At 32.9% G+C, this 22,841-nt stretch overlaps 1 protein-coding gene across 3 annotated transcripts; it reads left to right on the top strand.

Moving 5' to 3' along the window:
- Nucleotides 1-2,355: 2,355 nt before the first annotated feature.
- On the top strand, nt 2,356-14,121 carry LOC142631321 (uncharacterized). 3 transcript variants are annotated; one of them, XM_075805471.1, is made up of 14 exons: nt 2,356-2,485; nt 2,723-2,824; nt 3,803-4,711; nt 5,002-5,102; nt 5,209-5,323; nt 5,607-5,684; nt 5,878-5,970; nt 6,487-6,570; nt 7,712-7,810; nt 9,104-9,166; nt 10,908-10,938; nt 11,978-12,024; nt 12,550-12,608; nt 13,586-14,121. In XM_075805471.1, the coding sequence occupies exons 2-14, from the start codon at nt 2,777-2,779 to the stop codon at nt 13,818-13,820; spliced, it is 1,962 nt and encodes a 653-aa protein (XP_075661586.1). In that variant the 5' UTR covers nt 2,356-2,485; nt 2,723-2,776; the 3' UTR covers nt 13,821-14,121. The 3 variants fall into 3 exon arrangements, with proteins under 3 accessions (XP_075661586.1, XP_075661587.1, XP_075661588.1); XM_075805472.1 differs by having other exon boundaries at nt 2,475-2,614; XM_075805473.1 differs by lacking the exon at nt 2,356-2,485 and adding an exon at nt 2,497-2,606.
- The last annotated feature ends 8,720 nt before the right edge of the window (nt 14,122-22,841 follow it).

Consider the following 22,841-nt stretch of genomic DNA (forward strand, 5'->3'; position numbering starts at 1 on the left):
AATATTTTTCAACCATTAATTGAATTTTTTAATTTAAAAAATTTGAAGAAAAATTTATAAAATTAAAAACTTAACCACAACATATAACAAAATTGATGGAAAAGCTTTAATTGAATAAATTTGAAAATTAGAGGACTGAAATGAACAAAAGCAAAGTTAGAGGACTGAAATAAAATTTAAAGAAATTTAGAGGATCAGTTTTGCATTTTACCTTAATTTTAATGTTATCGACAGGTTCATGAATAACATCATTGTGCAATTTGGATTGCTCTCCGATTGTCACAATCGATAGGCAATATATACCAAACATATGTGTTGGAATGAGCAACCACACAGTATCCTTATTTGTTGCACCAATAGATAAGGGAATCACCAAACATAAAGTACAGTCCAATAGTTGAACATCCGTTCGTAGGATCTCTTATCCAATCAACATTGGTGTAGGGTAGGAGTGTTAATGGTGATGTTGAAGGATAAATAAATCCTTCTAAAGGTTTTAATATGAGTTTAGGGGTTGTAGTGAACATAGTTCCTTGAACATTAAACCTTCTCCTTGGTGGCTCTTGAGAATATTCCTCATCAAGGTTGTAGTCTTGTAGACAACTAAACTCTATATCACAAATTTTTGCTACACCACCCAATAATATTTTATTAGATATATATATATATATATATTTTTTATAAATCTATTGCAAGATTTTTTTTTTCTTACACCATTCATGCTTACTTTTTTTAAAAAAAAGATGATTAGAGATGAATAACTAATTCATTTCTAAAATGTTTAAATATGAAGTTATATTTACATTTTAAAATTGTACATAAAACATGAGTTTATGGATTTAACAATAAATAAAATCTTAATAACTTAAAAGGTGGTGTGCATGTTAATAAGAATGAAAATGTATAATCAAATGGTAAAATTTTTTATATATTAATCTAATAAAAAATTATTCTGTGGGGTAAAAATTATTGACTTAATAAGATAAAATATTTTTCATGTGAAAATTTTAATATATTAATCCAATAAAAAATTATTGTGTGGGGTAAAAAATTGTTGACTTAATAAGATAAAATATTTTTCATTCAATAACTTATAAAAAAGATTTATCAAATTCTTATGGTTTAAAATTATACATAATTTTACCATGAAATTGATTATTTATAGTATCATAAATTACAAATAATAATTTGATATCTTATGAAATTAGTTATAGATTTACCAAATCCATTGTGAAGTCTATATAAATATATTTTTATACATGTGTACTTATAAATATATAATATCATATATACTTAAATTGAGTCATATAGTCACCAATTTGTTCATAAATATATTATTATGTTTGAATTTGGATTATTTAATAGTTGAGTTTAAACCAAGAAAAATTATTTTATGAGACCATTTCATAAAACACACATCTCATAACATGTGAGCTCCGTAGGTGTGTGGAGCTAGTTTGTTCATAAATATATTATTATGTTTGAATTTGAATTATTTAATATTTGAATCTAAATCAAGAAAAATTATTTTATGAGACCGTCTCATAAAACACCCCTCTCATAGCATGTGGGTTCCATAGGTGTTTGGAGTCCATCAAATATAGAGAATTCCATAAGACAATCTCATGATATATTTCTCCCCCTAAATCTAAGCTTGATACGAATTTTTTACTAAATAAATGACCATAAAGGCATGAACAAATTTTTTCCCGAGTTGAGTAGGAGTTTAAGCTACCCATAAACAATTTTATTTATTTACAGCTCTAACAACTTCTATGTTATATTTTAAATACAAGAATTTTGGAGAGCGAATTAGAATACAAAAACTTTAATAGAAATTAGATAAGAATAGCTAGAATTTATGCCATATTTCATATTAGATTAAAAAATTTTAACTTTGTCAACTAAAGTCTCAAACTTATGAAATTGTTTCAATTTGAAGCTTTGTTCACATTTGTCATTTTAGATCGTAATGGATAAGAGAAAAGCCGAAAAATATTAATTGAATTTGCATTTCACCTAGAGTTTATTCATAAATTAATTTGGTAAGTAACAAAGAGTGTAGAGAGAGAAAACTCTGTTTTTAAAGAAAAATCTTTGCCTAGGTGAAACATAAATTAATTTGAAACGATTGCTGAATTCTGGACTTTAATTGAAAAAAAAAAATTAAAATTCTGCAGTATAATTTAAAATATGGTATAAAATAAATTTGTGCCTTTTAGATAATTTCCCAAAATTTTTCAATGCCACGTTTGAAAACTCCAAAAGATAATCAAACACAAAAAAAAAAAAAAAAAAAAAAAAACTGTCCCCACAAGAATAAAACGAGAGGCAAAGAGTAGCCATGGAAGATGAAGCTAACGGCCTAGTCAAGCCACACGATTTGCCTCGTCATACATACTTATATCCACTAGTATATCTTTCATTGGACAGTTGTGTCTGACAAAAACATTGAAACCCATTTTTCAGATCACTGTACTTCCAAGTAAGAACAAGTTTCAGACCCATTCTTCTATAAAATTCTTCAACTTTCATCACTATTTGTCTGTTTGGCCGTCATTGTAGATTGAATTATAAGAAACCCAGTTCAAGAATTAAGTTTTAAGGTCTTAAAGTAAGATGGGTCATTTTGATTTTAGTTCTAAGTGATTGTATTTAGTCAATTTTGAGTTTGATGTTCTTTGTTGATGATCTTTGTGTATATTTGTGTTGTTTTAAGCAGAAAGATTAGAGCTTGGTGAGATTTTTTTGGTATTGATTTCAAGTTGATGTGACAATGTTGCCTGTTTGCTCAGCCACCTCAAACTGTGCTTCCCATTCTCAGGTGAGACTTTATTTATTGAATATAAATCACTAGCTATTATGTAAAAATATTTACAATCAATGTCATTGATATAATTGTTTTTATTGATTTTATGAAGTTTGACTTTGAACTATGTAAGTACTTTGCTTATTTTATGGAATATATACCAAGTTGTTAGAGTTTTAATTTCTGTACAAGTGAAATTGGGTGCTCTTCCCTTCATCCGATGTAATTGAATGTTAAATATACTTTGGTCAAATGGATGGTTTTACCATCTTCATATTGTTACTGTTTTATTGAGAGATTTTAATGTGGCAAAATTTTCTACTATTAAAAAAGCACTATTTGTTACATTGTTTCAGATGGTATGTGTTGGGCATGTCTACTACTATCAGGAATGAATATATATATGTGTATGTATATATATATATATATATATATATATATATATATATATATATATATCTCGTGTTTGATATGTCTACTATTATATGTATGGCATATATAGAGATGCAAAAATTAATGGTTGATGCATTGGAAGATTTCCTTGAAACCAGTTTTAATCCAATAAATCGAGTCTATAATAGCATTGGAGTGAAATTGATGATAATGATATACATAGATTTAAAAATTTGATTGTTGACAAGAAGTTTATGAATTGGAAATTTGGATCAAGTGAGTGGGTCAACTTATGTTTTCTTGATACTCTATGTTGACATATTGAAAATTTTGAACCAGCTTTCTTTATACCGTGGGCTGATAGAGCTAAAATGTACATATTCTGTATCTTTTGTTGGAAAATTCAAGAAAGAAAAAAAAATTGGTTAGAGGATTCAACACAAATAGAATTTTTCTGCTCTTGAGAAGCAAATGAAGGCACTCTTAGCCTCATTGACTTCCAAGGCCAAGCACATATAAATCAGCCTTGCATGATGTTATGTGGTGCATTATTGTGTATTCTTCTTTATTGATATACTTTTAAAACAATGGATTATGCAGATTTCATTACATGGACTGCGATCCTTGTCTCCATTCCAGAAGGACTTTGAGGTCAGATGTATTGTGGAACACAGTGTTTTCTTAGGCTTGCCAAATGGAAATCAATCCCGTGGAGAAATCTTTAAAACACAAGCTATAAAGTCTTTCTACTCTAACAGTCACTCCTGCCTTACAAAATCAGATTATTTGGGATGCAAGATTTCAAATGTCTGGAGTTCTTCAATTGGAACAATAAATGAGCGACACCTCTTAGGAAGGGTTGAAGTGAATTATATAGAGAATTCTAGCACAGCTGCAGTGGAAGAGGAATTCATGGACTTGATGGAGCAGTCACCTCAAAATTCAAACATTTTACTAGGAACTGTAGAACCTGAAACCATATCAACTACTGAAATGACACCAGAGTATCCAACCTCTGTATCTGACTCTCTAGACATGAATAATGATACATTGCTAAATTCGAAAACAAGTATTGATGATTTCCTGGCTGGTGTTAATAAGTCCTTTAGTGCTTCAGTAAATAAGGGAGAAAATGTTGTGAAAAGCTCTCTAGATGCAATTACTTCGTCAATCACATCTATCACTAAAAGGTCTACTGCTGCAGTGGATAATGCCATTAGTGGAGTGTTTTCAACTGCTGATCAAAGCAGAGAATTGGCTAGTAATAGATTAACAAGCTTTTCAAGTGACTTGAAGGATGCTGCAAGTAAAGCATCTGTTGTTGCTGTTGATGTATTGAGGCGTACAATTGTGGCAGTGGAGGATTCTTTGACAAATGGGACTTCCTTTATCGTTTATTCTTATGGGTCTGCTAAGGAGAGGCTTCCTCCAAACATTAGGGATGCTCTGAATTTGTCTGAAGAGAGAGCAATAGAACTCTTGAGGCCAGTCAGGACGGCTTTTCAACAGGTTTGGATAATTCAATGATATCACTCTATTGTGAGATGCTCATTTTTCCTATAATTCAGATTTAATCGAAAATTGCCATATGGCCCATGTTAGTTTAAATAATAGAGAATGATTTCCAAAAAAGGTCCAAATGGTTTGGATAATCTGGTTGAGTTCTGGCGGGCAGGGCATCAGTCATAACTTTTGCTCTAGACATCCTAATAATTTTATTTTAAAAAACATGATCAAAGTTGTTTTGATATCAGTATAATGTTCATACATTACATGCTGAATTTATCTACTGTGGACAGGTTTATATTGCTATTGAGGGGCTGGAGAAAAATTTAGGTTTGGATCCTTCGGATCCAATTGTTCCATTTGTTCTTTTACTTGGCACCTCAACCACTTTATGGTATGACTATTCTTTTGTGCTCAAAAAATTTCTTTATTTATTTACATTAGGAAAATAGCTTAATCTCTTGCATGTGAAATTCATACTTTTTATCAGATATGTGCAGGGTTTTTTATTGGGTGCGGACATACAGTGGTTACTCTGGAGATTTATCTCCTAAAATAACTTTGGAGGTCTTGACTGGGAAGGAGAATGCTGTACTCATTGATGTCCGCCCTGAGGCAAGAGACTGTAATTTGTTCTGGCCTTTTATTTTTTAGAGACTCACGGTTCTCCATCAAACAGGCTAAAAATCAATCATTTGCTTGCTTCTCAAAACATGTTAAAATTCATTTTTATCCCCAGCTAGGTCTGCTGTTAGAGACTCATGGTTCCTTTTTAGCTCTTTCAGTATAATGAAAGGAAGATCTTTCCACATCCTAAGGTTAAGAATATTTCCTCTATGAGTTTCTGAATGTTGAATTTCCTGCTGATCTTTTGTGCTGGGATTTTTCTTGGTTGAAGGTTCTAAGAGAACGAGATGGTATACCTGATCTTCGACGTGCAGCTCGGTTTCGTTATGCGAGTGTAGCTCTACCTGAGGTTGGTTCAAAATGTTTTTTTGAAGACAAGTATCAAGAAATTATTTATTTGTGATGAGGAAGAGTGAAATTCCAGTACCTTTGTGTTGCTGCTACTAATGACAGGCTAAATAAAAACAAATGTTTTGATTTCAGCAGCTTTTCACTCCCTTTGCTACTGAGCTGGTAGGTTACTTATTGTTAGTTAATTTCAGGTTGATGACTCTGTAAGGAAGTTATTAAAGAGTGGAAGAGAACTGGATGACATCTTAATTGCTGCTGTCATTCGAAATTTGAAGATCGTTCAGGTATGCCGCCTTGATATTTTTCAATAGCTTAACACCGTGGGATTTAGTACTTTTAAATGGAAGCCTAATAAAAAGTGCATAATAACATTTTGGAATTTGGACCTATAAAAACTTTGTGCTTTAGCCCCATGGTTTGTTTGGTCACTATGGACACCATAAAGTAATTACAAATCTTTACTTCTCTATAACCTCAAACTACCATGTGGAGCTCTAGGCTCTGAATTATTAATCAATGTTTTCCTTCCTTTTTTCCCTTCATTATAAACAATCTAAGGAGGTGCAATGATGAATATGAAAGAAAGATGCATGTACAACGTGATAACCATAAGATGCTTTAAATGTGTGAAAATCCCCCTAGTAATTTATATAACAACTGAATCTAATGGATGGTGTTGAGAATATAGATTTATTATGGTGCCATAAGGTTCCTTTATCACGCACTTTATTGTGATTTGCCCTGTTAGGATCTGGCTTGAGGAATGATATCTCAAAATTTTGTTTTTCTACTACCTGTAGGACAGGTCCAAGGTCATAGTCATTGATGCTGATGGTACTCGCTCCAAAGGCATCGCAAGGTCCTTGAGAAATCTTGGGATTAAGGCAAGTGTTCTAAACTTTTCAAGATTCTACTTTAACAAAAGTATTTCTAAATTTTCCAGTATTCGAATATATCAAAGTTGCCAAGTAACAAGAAAAGAAGAATGAAAGAGTTATTTCATCAAGAAAATTAAATTCCCCCCACCTCCTGGGAGTTGGAGTTGGTGGCTGCTTTTACTCATCTTTTGGATTGTCATATTCCTCCTAATGAAGGCGGAAACTGGGTGAGGTGGAGATTGAAGAGCAACGGCGGGTTTTATAATTTATATATGTTCTTATTACTATGTTTTGAGTGGATCTACTTCCTTCAGTTTCTCTTGAAAATTGGAGTGTTATGGCTCCTAGATGAATTTCTTTCTTTGTCTGGATGGCAGAGTAGGGAAGATTCTCACTTGTGATGACCTTAGGAGGAGAGGTTATACCTTAGTGGATTGGTGTTGTGCGTGCTGAAGTAGTTGGGAGGCAAGGGATCACCTTTTGTTCCATTGCAGGGTAGCCTATCAATTATGGAGCTTTGCTTGTAGGTCGTTTGGGATCTCTTGGGTTTTATTGGGAGGCTGGGAGAGTGATTGACCTTTAGTTTGGGTGGAGGAATTGGCTCAATAAGCACTCTTCGGGTATTTGGAATTTGGTGTCATTATGTTTGATGTGGATTATTTAGAGGGAGCATAGCAGACGTATGTTTGAGGATTTGGATAGTTTGGAGGACCAGCATTTGGCCTTATTTGTAGGTACTTAGTTTCATTGGTCTGATACATGGGAAACACATCTAGTGACTCCATTCCCGTGGTTATAGAGCCTCTTTCTTATCGCACTTTTTTTTTTTTTTTTTTTTTTTTGTAATTCTTTTGGCTGTGTGCTTATTGTAGAAAGTAGTCTTAAAAAAAAAAAATTTACTTATCAAAAAAAGAAAAGAAAAGAAAAGAAACTATATTTCAAGAAACTTAAATGCAAGATGAAGCTTCAATTCATTTTTCCTAAAATGGTCAAATACTCCTGCTGTGTGGGAAATCATTTTAACTAAAATTGGTAGTACCTGAATTATTAAAGAAACTTATGCAGTAGCAAATTAACTCATTGGTCTTTGAAAATTGCTAATAATCGTACTGTATACTAATGATTTGGTTGCTGCTTTACATGACAGAAACCATACTTGGTCCAAGGTGGCTTTCAATCTTGGGTAAAGCAGGGTCTCCGTGTTAAGGATCTCAAACCAGAGACGACACTTGCTGTACTCAATGAGGTGTTTCTTTCATTCCTGCTGCTTACATTCTTAACCTATAATAAATTCCTAGAGAGATATAATATCCTGTTGAGTGCCTTTTTTCCTATGTCAATATGTAAAGTATAAAGATTCAAATCCTAGGTACTGTGCCCTCTGTGATTCCTTTTATTTGATTGGAATTTCTATATTATGGCTAGAATCCCAAGATCAACTGATGTTCACATTTGATAGATGAAATCTGGTACTGATAAATTTTTTATCTACTGGAGAGCCATTGGTCAGCTAGTATAAATTTTGGAAAATAAAGGGGGAAAAGCCAAGTTAATGAAATACATAGGTTGGATAATTTTATTTTAATGCTTTATAATATTTTTTATGACACCCCTAAACTGTTTGTAAGTAATGCTTTATACTGTTGATCAAAAAAAAAAAAAAAGGTAATGCTTTATACTGAGTAATGTGACTGATGTGAGGCTATCAATTGACAGCATAAATAAGGTGTGGGGATTAATGAACTCTTAGAACCATGAGGGATTCTCAGAAGTATTAAATTCAGACTACAGCAATTTCTTTGTCGTTCTTGATGTGACTTAGCCTTTTACTCCTATATGCACTCTAGTTTGAGGGAATTTGAAATGAATGAAAGTTAAATCCATACAATATTTGGTCGGTTAATCTCTCCAACGAATACTGGGAGGTGTATGCAGTGCCTTAAGAAGGCTATCCGATCAGAGTAAATCGTTTTCCTGATTTATAACTAAATTTGATTGTGAGTCTTTGAATCTAGATCCAAAATTACACGGCGACTAAGCAGTTGCTATTAGAGTAATTATATTATAGGTGGGGTGGCTATACAGCAAAAGAAGCATCAAAGATGTTATCCTGGGTAATGTAACGTTGAAAACTAGTGTGTTCCAGATATCAAACTGATAAAAATATGGGTACAAGAGATAAATGAAATCATTTAGTTGCTTCCTATAATTTTCTGGAAGACTCAGTTTAAAATTCATTATAGCTTTTGAGAAGTGGCTGTGTTTTGCATGTTGTCAAATGTTAAGGAGGGGCAGGTTGTTGCCCGTGTAGACTAGTTTCCAAACTGCATTACCTGTCAATATGTTGGTTTTGTAGGATTTAATTAGTTCATATTCTTTTAAAGTTGTAATTCATTTTCTTGTGTTTGACACATCTATAGTATTAACATTTAACAGTGCTTGTTGTTTACAGTTTCCTCTCTCTCTCTCTCTCTCTCTCTCTCTCTCTCTCTCTATTAAAAAAAAAACTTTATACTAATGCATACTTGGGTCATTTCAGGAAGCTGAGGCAATCCTGGAGGAAATCCGTCCTTCTCCAGTGCAAGTTCTTGGGTTTGGTGTGGTAAAATTCTGGTCTTGTGTATGGTAGCTTAATTATTGGTTAATTGCAATTAAATTCCATTTTAGGTGTCTTATTCTTCCAGTAGAAGTTACCTTTAGAATTATCTCCTAAATCCAAAGGGAGAAATTGAACATGATCAGTAACTTTTTTTTTTTTTTTCAAAGCATTTAGACTCCACCTCTCGTGCATGTAGATGAGCTGGAACTCATCTTTAACAAGTTCTATCCATGATCCACCTAATGAAAAAAGTTACTTGAGGATATGATCTATCATGTGTTTCTGTTGTCCAGATATTCTTTGGTTGATTTTAGGTTTACATTTATGGAATATTTTTTGTGTGATAGATTAAGATTAAATGGAAAATTTTGCGATCAGCTAATACTAAATGACCAATGCAAATGAGTTCTTTTGTTAATAATTGAACCATCATTGTTAGATTCCAACTTACTGTCTCTCAATGATTACTTTCCCGTCTCATGTGTCAAATCAATTAGAGTAGTTGCATAGGCATATTTTATGGAGTGGATCGGGGGATGAGTTCAAGTTTCACTTGGTGGATTGGAATACAGTGGGTTTCCCAATTGCAAGTAGTGGTTTGGGGTGCATAATTTAGTTGTCTTTATTGTTAAGGAAGTGGCTTTGGAGGTTTGTGGAGGAAGAGACTTAGTTGTGGAGATAGGTTATTGTTTCAACATATGGGGTGGATGGGGGAGGTTGGACAATGAAGCCAGAGTCAAGAACACAAGAGTGTAGCTTATGGAAGATAATTAGGTAGGGTGGGACAGACTTGCTTACCATGTGTGCTTTGAAGTGGGGAATGTTGAACAAATGCGTTTTTAGGATGATAGGCGGTGTGGGGATCAACCTCTGATAGAAAAGTATCCGCTTCTGTACACATTGGCACCTGACTAGAATGCTTTGGAATCTTCATACTTGGTTTGTAGTGCCAAAGGCTCTGGGAGAGCCACTGGGATGTTCGGTGCATCAAACAATTTAATGTTTGGGAATTGGGTGGTGTTGCATCCATGCTCGGTTTACTCTACTCATGTTTGCCTAGGAGTTTGGGTCCAGATAGATTGGGATGGAATTTGAGAGGAATTGGGGTGTTCGATGTTTGGTCTTACTATGGAGTGTTGCATGTCCCAAGGAAGATAATCTTTTTTATGGAGAGAAATTTGGTGTGCCAAAGCCCCATGGCGAGTAGCTTTCAGTGGACAGCAAATTGGGAGAAGATTTTGATGAATGATAATCTTATAAAGAGAGGATTCACAACTGTAAATTGGTTTTGTATGTGTAGTAGTAGTGGGGAGTTGGTGGATCATTTGTTACCTTAATGTGATTTTTGGCTTATGCATTGTGGGGCTATGTTTTTGGTAACTTTGGAGTACATTGGGTGATGCTGTCTAGAGTGCTTGATTTGCTGGTTGTTTGGCAGGATTGGTTCAGTAAACGTTCTGTGGATGATCATCTATCTTGCGTATTAGTGACAGTGGGAATCTTACAAAGTTTTCTAATTCGATTTTTTTTGCTTGGAATTCTTCAATTACAATTCTCTAGGCTCTCTTGTGCTTTGTATTGCTTATGAGTTAGTTTCAATGGAATAAATCTTTTTTTTTTTTTTTTTGCTGAGTAATGGAAAAAATCTTTTACTTTAAAAAATGGTGGGTTTCATGTGAAATTGATCACATGAATTCTTCAAGTTCATCTCTCACTAACCAATGTGACTACTTTGTGTTTACAGGGCTCCATTGTGGCACTTTATGCAACACTAGGTGTGTACATTTTTTTCATGGAACTTACAATTTAATAACAATTTATATGTGATATGCTTTATTGAGTCTATGGTTTGTACATAAGTAGTAATATTTGGCATACATGTTTTGACATTTCTTGAGTTAACGCTTCTCGTGGTTTCATCCACCAAATCGAAATGTAAGGGCCAAGGTAATTATGTCTTTTGGGTAAGTGGGTTTTGAATGTTTATTGGTCCCAGACTATGGTAGATACTAGATAGCCTTCTGTAAATGTGTATAGGACACATGAACTAATCAAATTATTAATTGATCATACTTATCAAAAAAAAATTATTAATTGATCATTTTTAATTGTTTTTTTTTCCTTAATATATTTTCATTTTCTCCTAACCATGCTCATAGTGATAGTACTTGTGGAATTTGTTGAATAATTATTGGTGGTTATTGGCAATCATTTGTTTGGGATGCTTGTCCTTTCTTTTACTTGACTTGATAGAGGAGTGGCTTCTGTTTAGATAATTGCCTAGTTCCAGCTGGAATATTTGTAGCTTGAGTGCGTGATACTAGCCTAAAAAAGAAAGAAAGAAATTAAAATAAGCTTAGTTGATTGTGTATTCTTGATTCTTATTGTTATAAGTATGTGGTTAAATGATTAAATTTACTATATTTTAATAGCTTAAGCTTTTGAGACAATCGGTAAATTAACATGATATCAGAGCATGAGATCTTGAGTTCAATCCATGTCTCCTCCACTCTACCTTCCATTTAAATTATCATGTGTTTGGCCTCACCTATTAAAAGGTAGTTTTGGTCCACACATGAGGGGGAGTGTTAGAATTATGTGGTTAAATGATTAATTTTATCATATCCCAATAGCTTAAGCTTTTAGGACAATCAGTAATTTAACACTTTTCTATATCATTCTTCTTCAACTTGACCTTGACTTCTTGTTAGGGAACTTAGTTCTATTAAGATGATCTTCAAATCTTACTCTGATATACTACTTTTTTTGGTTTACCTTTTCTTTTCCTACTAACCAAAGTTAACTTTGCCTCAGAGTGGGAGAAGACACTACAACTCATAGGCATTGTTGGCCTGGGTCAGGTGCTTATTCTCTTCTCCATATGAATGTTTATATAAATTTTTTTTCCAAATTAAGGTTGGAAAAATTTTGAAACATAGAAAATTTTGTTTAAAAATGTATGTATGTATTGTTGTGCATGCCCATATCAATGGATAAAGTGTTTTTTGTTTTCTTCCTGTCTACAGACTTTGTTGAGTTATTTGTTGCATACATAGTAATATGAGGAAGGTCTTCTAGTTATATCATGGTCCATTTTTGCTTATACTAGGAGGGTCTATAGTTCATAAATCCCCATTGAGCACATCTTTTCATGGATCCTGCTTCAGCTTGCATGTACTAAATGTCCATTGTTAGTGTTTTGTGGGGTAGGCTCAGATTCTGGGTGCCTATTTTTCTGATATATATAAATATATATATATATATATATATATATATATATATATATATATATATATATATATAAGATTATTTTAAAATCCTGTTAAGTTTCCTAAACCTTGTGTTTTTTTCTTTCCTTATTGATGGGTTTATTGCAACTCTACCAGACCATCTTTCGGCGGGTTGCTTCTTATGAGGGCCCTGAAGATTTTAAGAAAGATGTGAGGTAAATCCTACTTCATAATGCTTGATAAGATCATGTTATCTTGATAGCAGAGAGACTGATTAATTCCTTTTTATATGATATCCTGTTTTTATGTATATTTAGATGAATCATAGTTATTTAAAGAATCAATCACAAGGTGGTGAAAATCTTACATATGGACTCTTGTTCCTTCTTGGACTATTTTATTGATAAGGGATGGATGCTTCTTAATATTATGTTAAAACACAAATTTTGGTTTTCAGATTCAGATTATTCTGCTGTTAGTTTGGCAGTCTGGATCTATGAATGTTTAATATGTATTATCTAATGCTATCTTTTGTGCTGACTTACTGTTGTAATTTACATAGACACGACTTAGGATTTGATGTACGCCAGAAGTTTGCCTTGGCACACTGAAAATGGGATAGAACTCAACAGTAATCCTATCTATTCACTAATGAATGGACTTCTGAATTAATTTCAGAATCATAATTTATTTTTTCTCTTTCTATTTTTAGGATTTGTAATAATTTATATGATATTAAGAATTAAAATCAAGTGAAAGCTCGATTATGTAATGGATTAATGTAACTTCATAACATCGCAAACTTTCTTTTTGATGGTGACTGTTCAAAAATTTTCCAAGCAAGCTACATTGCTGATAGAAAAAGGCATATTGATATTCTTGCATATAAGCTATATGATATGTTACTAAATTTGTTTGTGCCTGGACCAGCGTGAATAAGTCTTAGATTTCAAATATTTGTTATATGGGGAAATGTTATTCCTTAGTAGGATTCTGCTGAAAATGGTGCGAGGAAAATAAAATAGAGAAATGCAGCTCTCAAAATGCTAGTGGTCTAACCGCATAATATATATATTTTCACTACTTCCAGGTCGTGCCCTGCAGCACATGTTTACTGTCAGTATGTTTTATCAAGAAGAATCATCTGACTGAATAATTTTCTAACACTAAGATCTTCTTATTTTTCTTGAAGGCTGCTACTTGCTCCTGTCAGAGCTGGAGCTCAGGCATTTTCATGGGCTGCTGGAAAATTGGAAACAAACCGCATTGGACTACCAACATCCCCTTCATCCTTAGATGTTCAAAACCGGGTCTTGCAGGCTGCTGCAAAGCATGGATCTCAACCACCTGATACCGAAGGTATCCAAGAGCCATCTACCGAATCAACAATTCCTGTTACTGAGAATGTAGATCTATCGGAAGCATAAGGTTGAGATGGTTCTTGTACAGTACTTCAATTCGAGCCTCACATTCAAATGCAAGAATTGAGCTGAGTTGTATTATCGGTGAATCCAAGTTAACTTCAATTACTGGATAGAGTTATTAATAACCAGTAATTGCATATTGACTTCTTTTGTGAAATTTAAGAGTGACCTTGTACATTCCATTGTCAGTGAAGCAAGTTTTTGACATTTCATTAACTTGGCTGCATTCCAGACAGATAACTATACTTTAAAAGCAAGCACCAACTTTCTTAAATGCTAAGGTGGTTTTCTAACCGATTATACATTTGCAGCATTGTGCATATGATGTTTTCTTCACTCCACAAACAAGAACTGCAGCATCTTATCATGAATTTTGAATTGTTCTTTGAAGGACATCTAGGAATTGACCAGAAGGAATTATTATTATTATTATTATTTTTATTGTTTCTTTTTTAGTGGAAAGCTCAGGTATATATAGCCTGTTTAGAGACAGGTCTTATATGAGTAAGTCTATATATATATATATATATATATATATATATATATATAACAAGTTCAACACTTTTTTTGTCACAATTGTTGAGTTGACAGGCTATGATTGGTATACAATAAAAGTAATTTTAGTAGTGATTTCATATGAAAGTGATGTTGCATTAATCACAATCCACAACCTTAAATATTGTGAAAAAAGCTATGTCCATAGAATTGTGTTCCATATGGCTTCACAACTTCCTTAAAATGTGAAGATGAAGAGGAAAATTCATAAGATCACATTATGAATTTTGGAATGGCTATGCGAATGAAAGCAACAAAGAGGAATGGGGTTTTGGAATGCCAATGCTTTTAATTTGCTAGTCAAACAAGATTGAAGACTAATGCATATTATTTACTTTTTACCACATGCGTGGTGATGCTTCTTACGCATCAAAAAAGCAGCTTGATGGACGTTGGGTAATTGAAAAAGGTAGTAGATGGAGAATAAGCAAAGGGTGTAGTGTGAAATATATGAGGCAATACATAGATGTTAAAGCCTTCATCTTTAGAGGTAATATCTCCAATTATTAACCTTCCAGAGGATGAAAAAGTAGGTGCTCTAATAGAAGTGAAAAAGAAATCCTTGAATGAGGAGTTGCTAATCAAAGGATCTCATAGACTCGTGATTATAGGATTTGACCGTTTTGTGTTCCATGAAACTCCTAGTGGGCTTTAAACTCACAAGAATAATAGATCTTATAGGGACCGAAATAGACTAAAATGGACCGAATGAACCAAAGTGGACAAAAATGAATCAAAGTGGATTGAATTAGACTGAAATGGACCGAAGTCGAGATTTGGACCAAAATGGATAGAAGTGAAATGAATTAGACAGAAGTGGATCGAAATGGACTGAATGAGCTGAAATAGACCGAGGTGGACAGAAATGGACTGAAGTGGACAGAATTGGACCGAAGTGTACCAAAATGGACCAAAATAGACTGACATTGGTTGAATGGACTGAATTGTCCAAACTGGACCGAATTGGACCAAAATAGACTAAAGTGAACTAAAGTGGACTTTTTTTTTTTAATTTTTTTTTATTTTGAGAAGAACCATTTTGGACAACAATCTAAAAGTGAACTGAAATGGACCAAATGGACTGCATTCCAAACAGATAATCTCTCTACTTCAGATGCAAGCGTCAACTTTCTTAAATGCTAAAGTGGGTTTCAATTGTATACATTTGTGGTCTCTACTTAGTGCCATTGTGCATATGATGGTTTCTTCACTCCGACATGCAAGAACTCCAGCATCTTATCATGAATTTTAATTAGTTCTTTGGAGGCCACTTGGAATTGGCTAGAAGCTTTTTTTTTTTTTTTTTTCCTTCTCTTTTTTAGTGGAAAGCTTAGGTGTGTATTATTACTGTAAATGAACCAAGCCGTTCATAAACAGCTCGGGCTTGGTTCAATAAAAAGTTTGTTCATGTTTGTTTGTTTATAAACAAGCCAAGTTTAAGCCCGAGTAACAAATATTTTTCATGAATAAGCTCGTGAACACCAGACCTGATACAAAAGTAACAAAATAAGTTGAGTCTAGGCTTATTTATGAGTTTGGTAATGAAATTGATATGAGCTTGACAAGTAAACTCATATCCTTCTAAGATTTTAATTAATTATAAGTCGAGACCACTCATCTAAACCAAATAGACTAGATAATAAACCTGATAATATACTTTTGTTGGATCTCAAGCTCAAAAACATGATATTGAGCTTGAGTTTGGGCTTAATATAAAGCTCGAGTTTGGCTTGACTAATGAACCGAACCAAGCCAAGCTAAGCTGAGCTCAAACTTTTATACTTTAAAACAAGCTCAAGCTTGAATATTATTTGTAAGCTCGTATCAAGCTCAAACCAAGTTTGAACATTCTACTTTTGCTGTCGAGCTGAGCTTGAACATTCATTACTCGACAAAACTTGGCTCATTTACAGCCCAATGTGTATAGCTTGTTTGAGATTACGTAGTCTTATAGGGGTTGTTTTGGCCCATTTGTATCTAGCCTAGCCAGTGCATTGATGGGGTAAGCAACCCATTGGACCAAAATAGTTTTCACTCCTAGGGTTTTACTTCTAGGCTTCTAGCATTTTTGCCATATGTCACTTATTACGTTAACACCTAGGCTCACCTTCCAAAAATTTAAAAAAAAAAAAAAAATTGCACAAACAAAAAATTAGTAGTGTTTTTAAGGAAAGTCCTTAAAGGACTCATTCATGAGATAAACTTTTTTTTTTTTTTTCCTTTTCCAGAAGAATGAGATAAACCTTATGCAGGGCCTTATCTAAAATAAAAAAAAATAAAAAATCAAGTTTACGTGTCTTCTACGTATGCTCAAAAAAGAATAAATTTGTGAGCATTTCCAAAATTTGATCATAATTATGAATCCTAACTAATTTTAGTAGGTGATCTTAGCAATATTTTTGTGGAATATGCCTTATGTAGAAGAAAAAAAAAAAATCAAGATTACTTGCCTTCTACATATGCTCAAGTAAAAATATTTGTGAGCATTTGCAAATTGTAATAGTAGTAATTATGTGTAGTAGCTAATTTTAGCAAGTGATCTTAGCAATATCTTTGTAAAATGTCAAGAGTTAAAGCAAATACAAATGTTTATTAGTTGTTGCATAGTTGGTTGGGTTTGCTTACCAAAAAAGAAAAGAAAAAAGAGTTACAAAATATGGGTATAATAATATGTAGAATTGAGCATATCTTGTATTAATTAATGATGATGAAGAATATATTTCTTAATATTTACCAATAGATACTGTGTAGAAAGCATTTATATCTTTATTATGCCTATATAAACCCAATGTCAAGGGTTCCAAGTCAATTTCAATATAAGAGTAACAATTTTGTGAGTGTAAAAGAAATAGTGATGGAGTACCCGTTTTTTTTGAAAATGTTCATATTTTTTATGAGTTATTCAATTATAAGAGAGATTTTTGGACGCAAGTATTTTTGTGTTAATGATGCTAATGGTCCAAAGAAAAGATCATTGTTTATGATAGAATATCAGGAGTGTATTCTATAATATGGTTCTCATGCCATCAATGGGTAAGTGATTATGTTTTAGACTTAATATTCCAAACTCTTTGTTCTCGTAAGAATATTATTGATTGATTTATTTATTCTTAATCATACATATTTGTTTCTTTCTCGTTCCATATTTGACGAATTGTTTATAACTATACTTGGTTATTTCTTGAAGGCTAGAGGAACCAGTATGCATTTCATGTTCAGACAACTTGGAGAAGGAAACCAGTCCAAGAAAAGTTTCAACATAAATTATTACTAACTTGTAACCTTATGCATATGCATGAGGAAAATTAATAATAGTCACAATTGCACATTAACATTGTTAACACATTGAGAATCCAATTGAAATCTAATTAGATTTTCCTTGAGCTTTGACTGTTATAATATATATATAAATAAAGAGAGGTAAAAACACACATTTTACCAACGTGTGAAAAAATGCAAAAAAATTCTCAACTTCCCTGTGTTTTTTCTTTTGGTCCTTTATTTATGAAGAGCGGACAAATTAAATTATCAATTTAAGCAACCATGCAATTTGCATGTACCTGGGAATTGAATGACAAATTTAAAAGGAATACTCACGTGGATATATATATATATAGTCAATGAATTGCATTAGTTTAGCTATTGATCCAATCTCACGCCATGAAAAGTTTTAATCCCTCATGCATTTGGTTTAGTATGAATTTGGCATCCAATTGAAGTTGGTCTAAAATGAAGAAAAGTTTTCTTAATGCAAATGAGGAAGTTTGTCTAAAATTTAAATTCATTAACTTATTTCAAGCCAAACATAATACTTTCTGGGTTGCGACTAGTGTGGGTCACTCTAACAATCGCATCTGTGGTTTTTATCACCAATGCTGTTGCAAGGTATAGCCATTAAGTCCTATAAGTAGTAATTACTAATTTTTAATAGTTGCTAAGGTCCAATGGATGTGCAATAATCGTGTATGATTTTAATCAAATTGCTCATCATAAAAAGCCACACTTCGGCAATAAAATATTACTGTCTATCTAAAGTCTCATGTCAATTCATAATCAAATTTAGCATGAGATACGCTGATTTTTTTGCACGGAGAATTGGCAAACTCTTTGCTTTCTAAGTGGCTTATTAATTTCTTTGTTCCAATGGGGGCATAGACTGTCTGCATCTATGACAGTGGCTAGATCAATTCCATTAATCCTCTTTTCTTCTTGGGGTTGGAGGTCAGGACTCAAGAGGGCTTTGTTCGAAATGTTCAGCTAATAACATGGCATTAGTAGCTCTGTAGAATCAGTAATTGTATATTTCATCATCTGTAAAGTAGGTTTCCTGAAATACCTTTGTGAAAAATCAAATCCTAATATTAAAACAAATATGGCTTATTTTGCTTGATTTCTCACTCTTCTCCCAATGTGTTATATCACAAAACAAAGCAAAGTATCTTTTGTGTTAAAATTTATTTCTCAAATCTCTGCAAAATCAATATTTCATAAGTTAAATTCCACTATGACATTTTGCTTACAAATTTTCCAGTATTTCACATTCGACTTGAATGGTTATTTCTGGGAATTTGTTGTAACTAGTGTGGAGGAATTTTTGACTGCCAAAGCCATAAAAGACAATGCTACTGGTAACAATAAATGGTGTCAGTAGTGGACTATGAGAAAGTGATGAAGCTACAATAATATTTTGGTAATGGTATTATACAAATTACACATTTCTTCTTTGCAGATGACAATTTACTCTTTTGTTGGGCAATGGTAGAAGGATGTTGGATAATTCAAGAAATCTTGAAAGAATACGAAAAAAAAAAAAATTTGAGATGATTATATGAAGGAGGTAAACAGAAAGTAATTAACTTGGGGAGTCCAGGAAGTGAAACAATATTAAAAGTTACAGATATTCCCTCTTTAATAAAAAGATAATGAAAATATTTTTGGAAATCAAGGAAAGCATATGGAAAAAAAAAATTACAAGGGTGAAAAAAAAAGTTTATTATCAATCCCTAGAAATCTTCCTTAAAGAAGTAGCACAAGCTATTCCAACGCATGTTGTGTTGCTTTAAGATGAGAGAAAGATACACATGCTGAAATGGGAAAGGTTACCTTAATCAAATGAAGTAGCAAAGAGGAATGGGGTTTCGGGGTATCAAAGCTTTTATTTTGTTAATTAGGCAGGAATAAAACTAATACACAATACTAATACTCATTTTGTAGAGGGAAAAAACCCAAGTATTTTCCATCTTGTACATTCCTTGAGGCTACACTAAGTGGCAATGCTTCGTATGAATGGAAAAGCACTCTTTAGCTGGGTGATTGGAAAAGGAAGTCTATAGATTAGAGAATAGGAAACAGTTGTACATGTGAAAATTTTGGGGTGCTAAAGGGTAATATGTCCAATTGAAAACCTTCCATAACATGCAAAATTAAGTCCTTGATAAAGGTGGAGAAAAAAAATGCAGAAATAAGTTGTCAATCAAAGTATAAAGCTTACGATGCATGGTATCAATTCAAAATATGCCATAGACTCATTATTATATGATCTGTCAACACCTTCCATAAGATGGATGCTAAAAAACATTCATCTTTCAAGGTAATATCTTATATTGAAAACCTTCCATAAGATGCAAAGACCTTTGATAGATATGAAGAAGGAATGCTAGAATGAGTAGTCAATCAAATATAAAGCTTACGGTGTTAACTTATATGTCATAGGCTCATAATTATAAAAACCAAGGGAAAAATTTCATGAAACTTGTAGTAGGCTTCAAACCCACTTACAAGAAGAATAGAAGATTGGATACAGAGGTAGTTTTGGCCCATTTGTATCTAGCCTAGCTAGTGCATTGATGGGCCAAGCAATCTATTAGACTAGAATAGTTTCCACTCTTGGGCTTTCACCTATAGCATTTTTGTCATTTGCCGCTTGTATGGTTGAATGGGCTTGCTTACCAAAAATACAAAAAAGACAAAAAAGATTACAGAACATGGGAAGAATGATAATATGTAGCATTAGACTGAATGGACCGAAGTGGACCTAAATTGACCAAAGTGGACTGACATGGACAGAAGGGACTAAAGTAGATCACAATGGACTGTAATAGATGGAATTGGCCTAATGTGGACCAAAATGGACCAAGTAGATCAAATAGGACCTAAAGGGACTGAAGTAGACCGAAATGGATCGACATAGACCAAATTACACTGAATTGGACCAAACTAGTATTAGAAGCAAGCACTAACTTTCTTAGTGCCATTGCGCATATGATGTTTTCCTCACTCCAGAGGCAAGAACTTTTTTTATTTTTTATTTTTTTAAGTGGGAAGCTCAGGTGTCAATAGCTTGCTTGAGATATATATATATATATATATATATATATATATATATATATATATATATATATACATATTACAATTTTTTTCAAAACTATTTAGTTGGTAGGCTATGATTGGTATACAATAAAAGTGATGTTAGTGGTGATTTCATGTGAAGGTGATGTTACAGCAATCGCAATGCACCACCTTAGATATTGTGAAAATGGTAAATTCTCTTAACATACTTTGAGATTTGAGCTAACGCCAACTACGTCCAAAACTTTTCAAAACTAACTAATTTAGTTCCTAAAGCCAACTTAGTCTCTAAAACAGTTGAGAAGATATAACTAACTTTCCTAATAGTGTTTAGAGACTAAGTTGGCTTTAGGGACCAAATTAGTTAGTTTTGAAATGCCTTTGACCTGGTTGGCAATAGCCCAAATCTCAGGATATCTTAGTAGAATTTACCTTTGTGAAAAAAATTGTGTTTGTAGCATTTTTTTATTTAAAATATGACTTCAGTTTGTATCTAAAATGTATTCCATATGGCTACATGACTTCCTCAAAATGTGGAGATGAAGCGGAAAATTCATAAGATCACATTATATCATGAATAACTCTATATTTGCAAATAGCAATTTACTCTTTTGTAGGCTGTGAAAGAATGTTGGGCAATTTGAAACAATCTAAAGAAACATATGCCAAAAGATAACTAGAGAGAAGTCTAACATGTTTTTAAATCAAAATCACAAAGAAGTGATATAAAAGGAATAAATCAAAAGCAACCTATGGGTTCAAGAAGTGAAACAACATGAAAAATATTTAAGATTCCTTTGATAATAGGAAGATCAAAGAAAGAAAACATTTATGGAGATCAAAGAAAGGGTTTGGAAAAAATTACAAGGGTAAAAAGACAAGTTTTTATCTATAGTTGGTAGAGAGATCCTCATTAAAGCAATAGCACATACTATCCCAAGCCATGGTATTTGTTGCTTCAAGCTGTTAGCAACCATATTTGATGAGATTAATTCACCAATCATTAATTTTGGTGAGTGTGAAAAGAAAGATGAGAGAAAGATACATTAAAAAAATTGGAAAGGTTACATAAATCAAAGCAACAAAGAGGAGTGGGGTTTTGGACTGAAGTGGAATGAATAGACTGAAGTGGACCAAAGTAGAGATTTGGACTGAAATGGACCAAAATTGACAGAAATGTATTGAATTAGACTGAAGTGGGCAAAATTGGACTCAAATAGACCGAATTGGACCAAATGGACTGCATTCTGGATAGATATAATCTCTCTACTTTAGAAGCAAGCACCAACTTTCTTAAACGCTAAAGTGGTTTTCTAATTGTACACATTTGTGGTCTCTACTTGTGCCATTGTGCATATGATGGTTTCCTCACTTCACATGCAAGAACTCCAGCGTCTTATCATGAATTTTAATTAGGTCTTTGGAGGCCACCTAGGAATTGGCTAGAGGCTTTATTTTTATTTTTAATTTTAAGTGGAAAACTTAGGTATATATAGCTTGTTTGAGATTACTTAGAGGCTCATAGGGGTTGTATCGACCCATTTGTATCCTAGCCAGTGCATTGATGGACTAAGCAACCCATTGGACCAAAATAGTTTTCACTCCTGAGCTTTTACTACTAGACTTCTAGCATTTTGATCCTCAAAAAAAAAAAAAAAAAAAAAAAGACTTCTAGCATTTTTTGCCATATGTCACTTATTAAGTTAACACCTAGGCTCACCTTTCAAAAATAAAATAAAATTTTCAAAAACAAAAAATAAGGAAAGTCTTTAAAGGAATGCATTCATGTGATAAACCTTATGCAGGCCTTATTTAAAAAGAAATCAAGTTTACGTCTTCTACGCATGCTTAAGAAAGAACAAATTTGTGAGCATTTTCAAAATTTGATCATAATTATGAATCCTAACTCATTTTAGTAGGTGATCTTAGCAATATCCCTATGGAATATCAAGAAAGCCTTATCTAGAAAGGAATCAATATTACTTTCCTTTTATAGATGCTCAAGTAAAAACATTTGTGAGCATTTGCAAAATGATAGTAATAATTACGTGTACTAACTAATTTTAGCAAGTAATCTTAGAGATATCTTTGTAAAATGTCACGAATTAATGCAAATACAAA

This window comes from Castanea sativa, chromosome 4 (genome assembly GCF_040712315.1).
Source record: "Castanea sativa cultivar Marrone di Chiusa Pesio chromosome 4, ASM4071231v1".
Taxonomy (NCBI): Eukaryota; Viridiplantae; Streptophyta; class Magnoliopsida; order Fagales; family Fagaceae; genus Castanea; species Castanea sativa.

Excerpts from the sequence above, each read along its gene's own strand:
- LOC142631321 (XM_075805471.1), top strand. The coding sequence starts at position 2,777 with ATGTTGCCTGTTTGCTCAGCCACCTCAAACTGTGCTTCCCATTCTCAG. Across the intron at positions 2,825-3,802 it reads ACTGTGCTTCCCATTCTCAG|ATTTCATTACATGGACTGCG; the intron begins GTGAGACTTTAT and ends TGGATTATGCAG. Across the intron at positions 12,609-13,585 it reads GATTTTAAGAAAGATGTGAG|GCTGCTACTTGCTCCTGTCA; the intron begins GTAAATCCTACT and ends TTTTTCTTGAAG.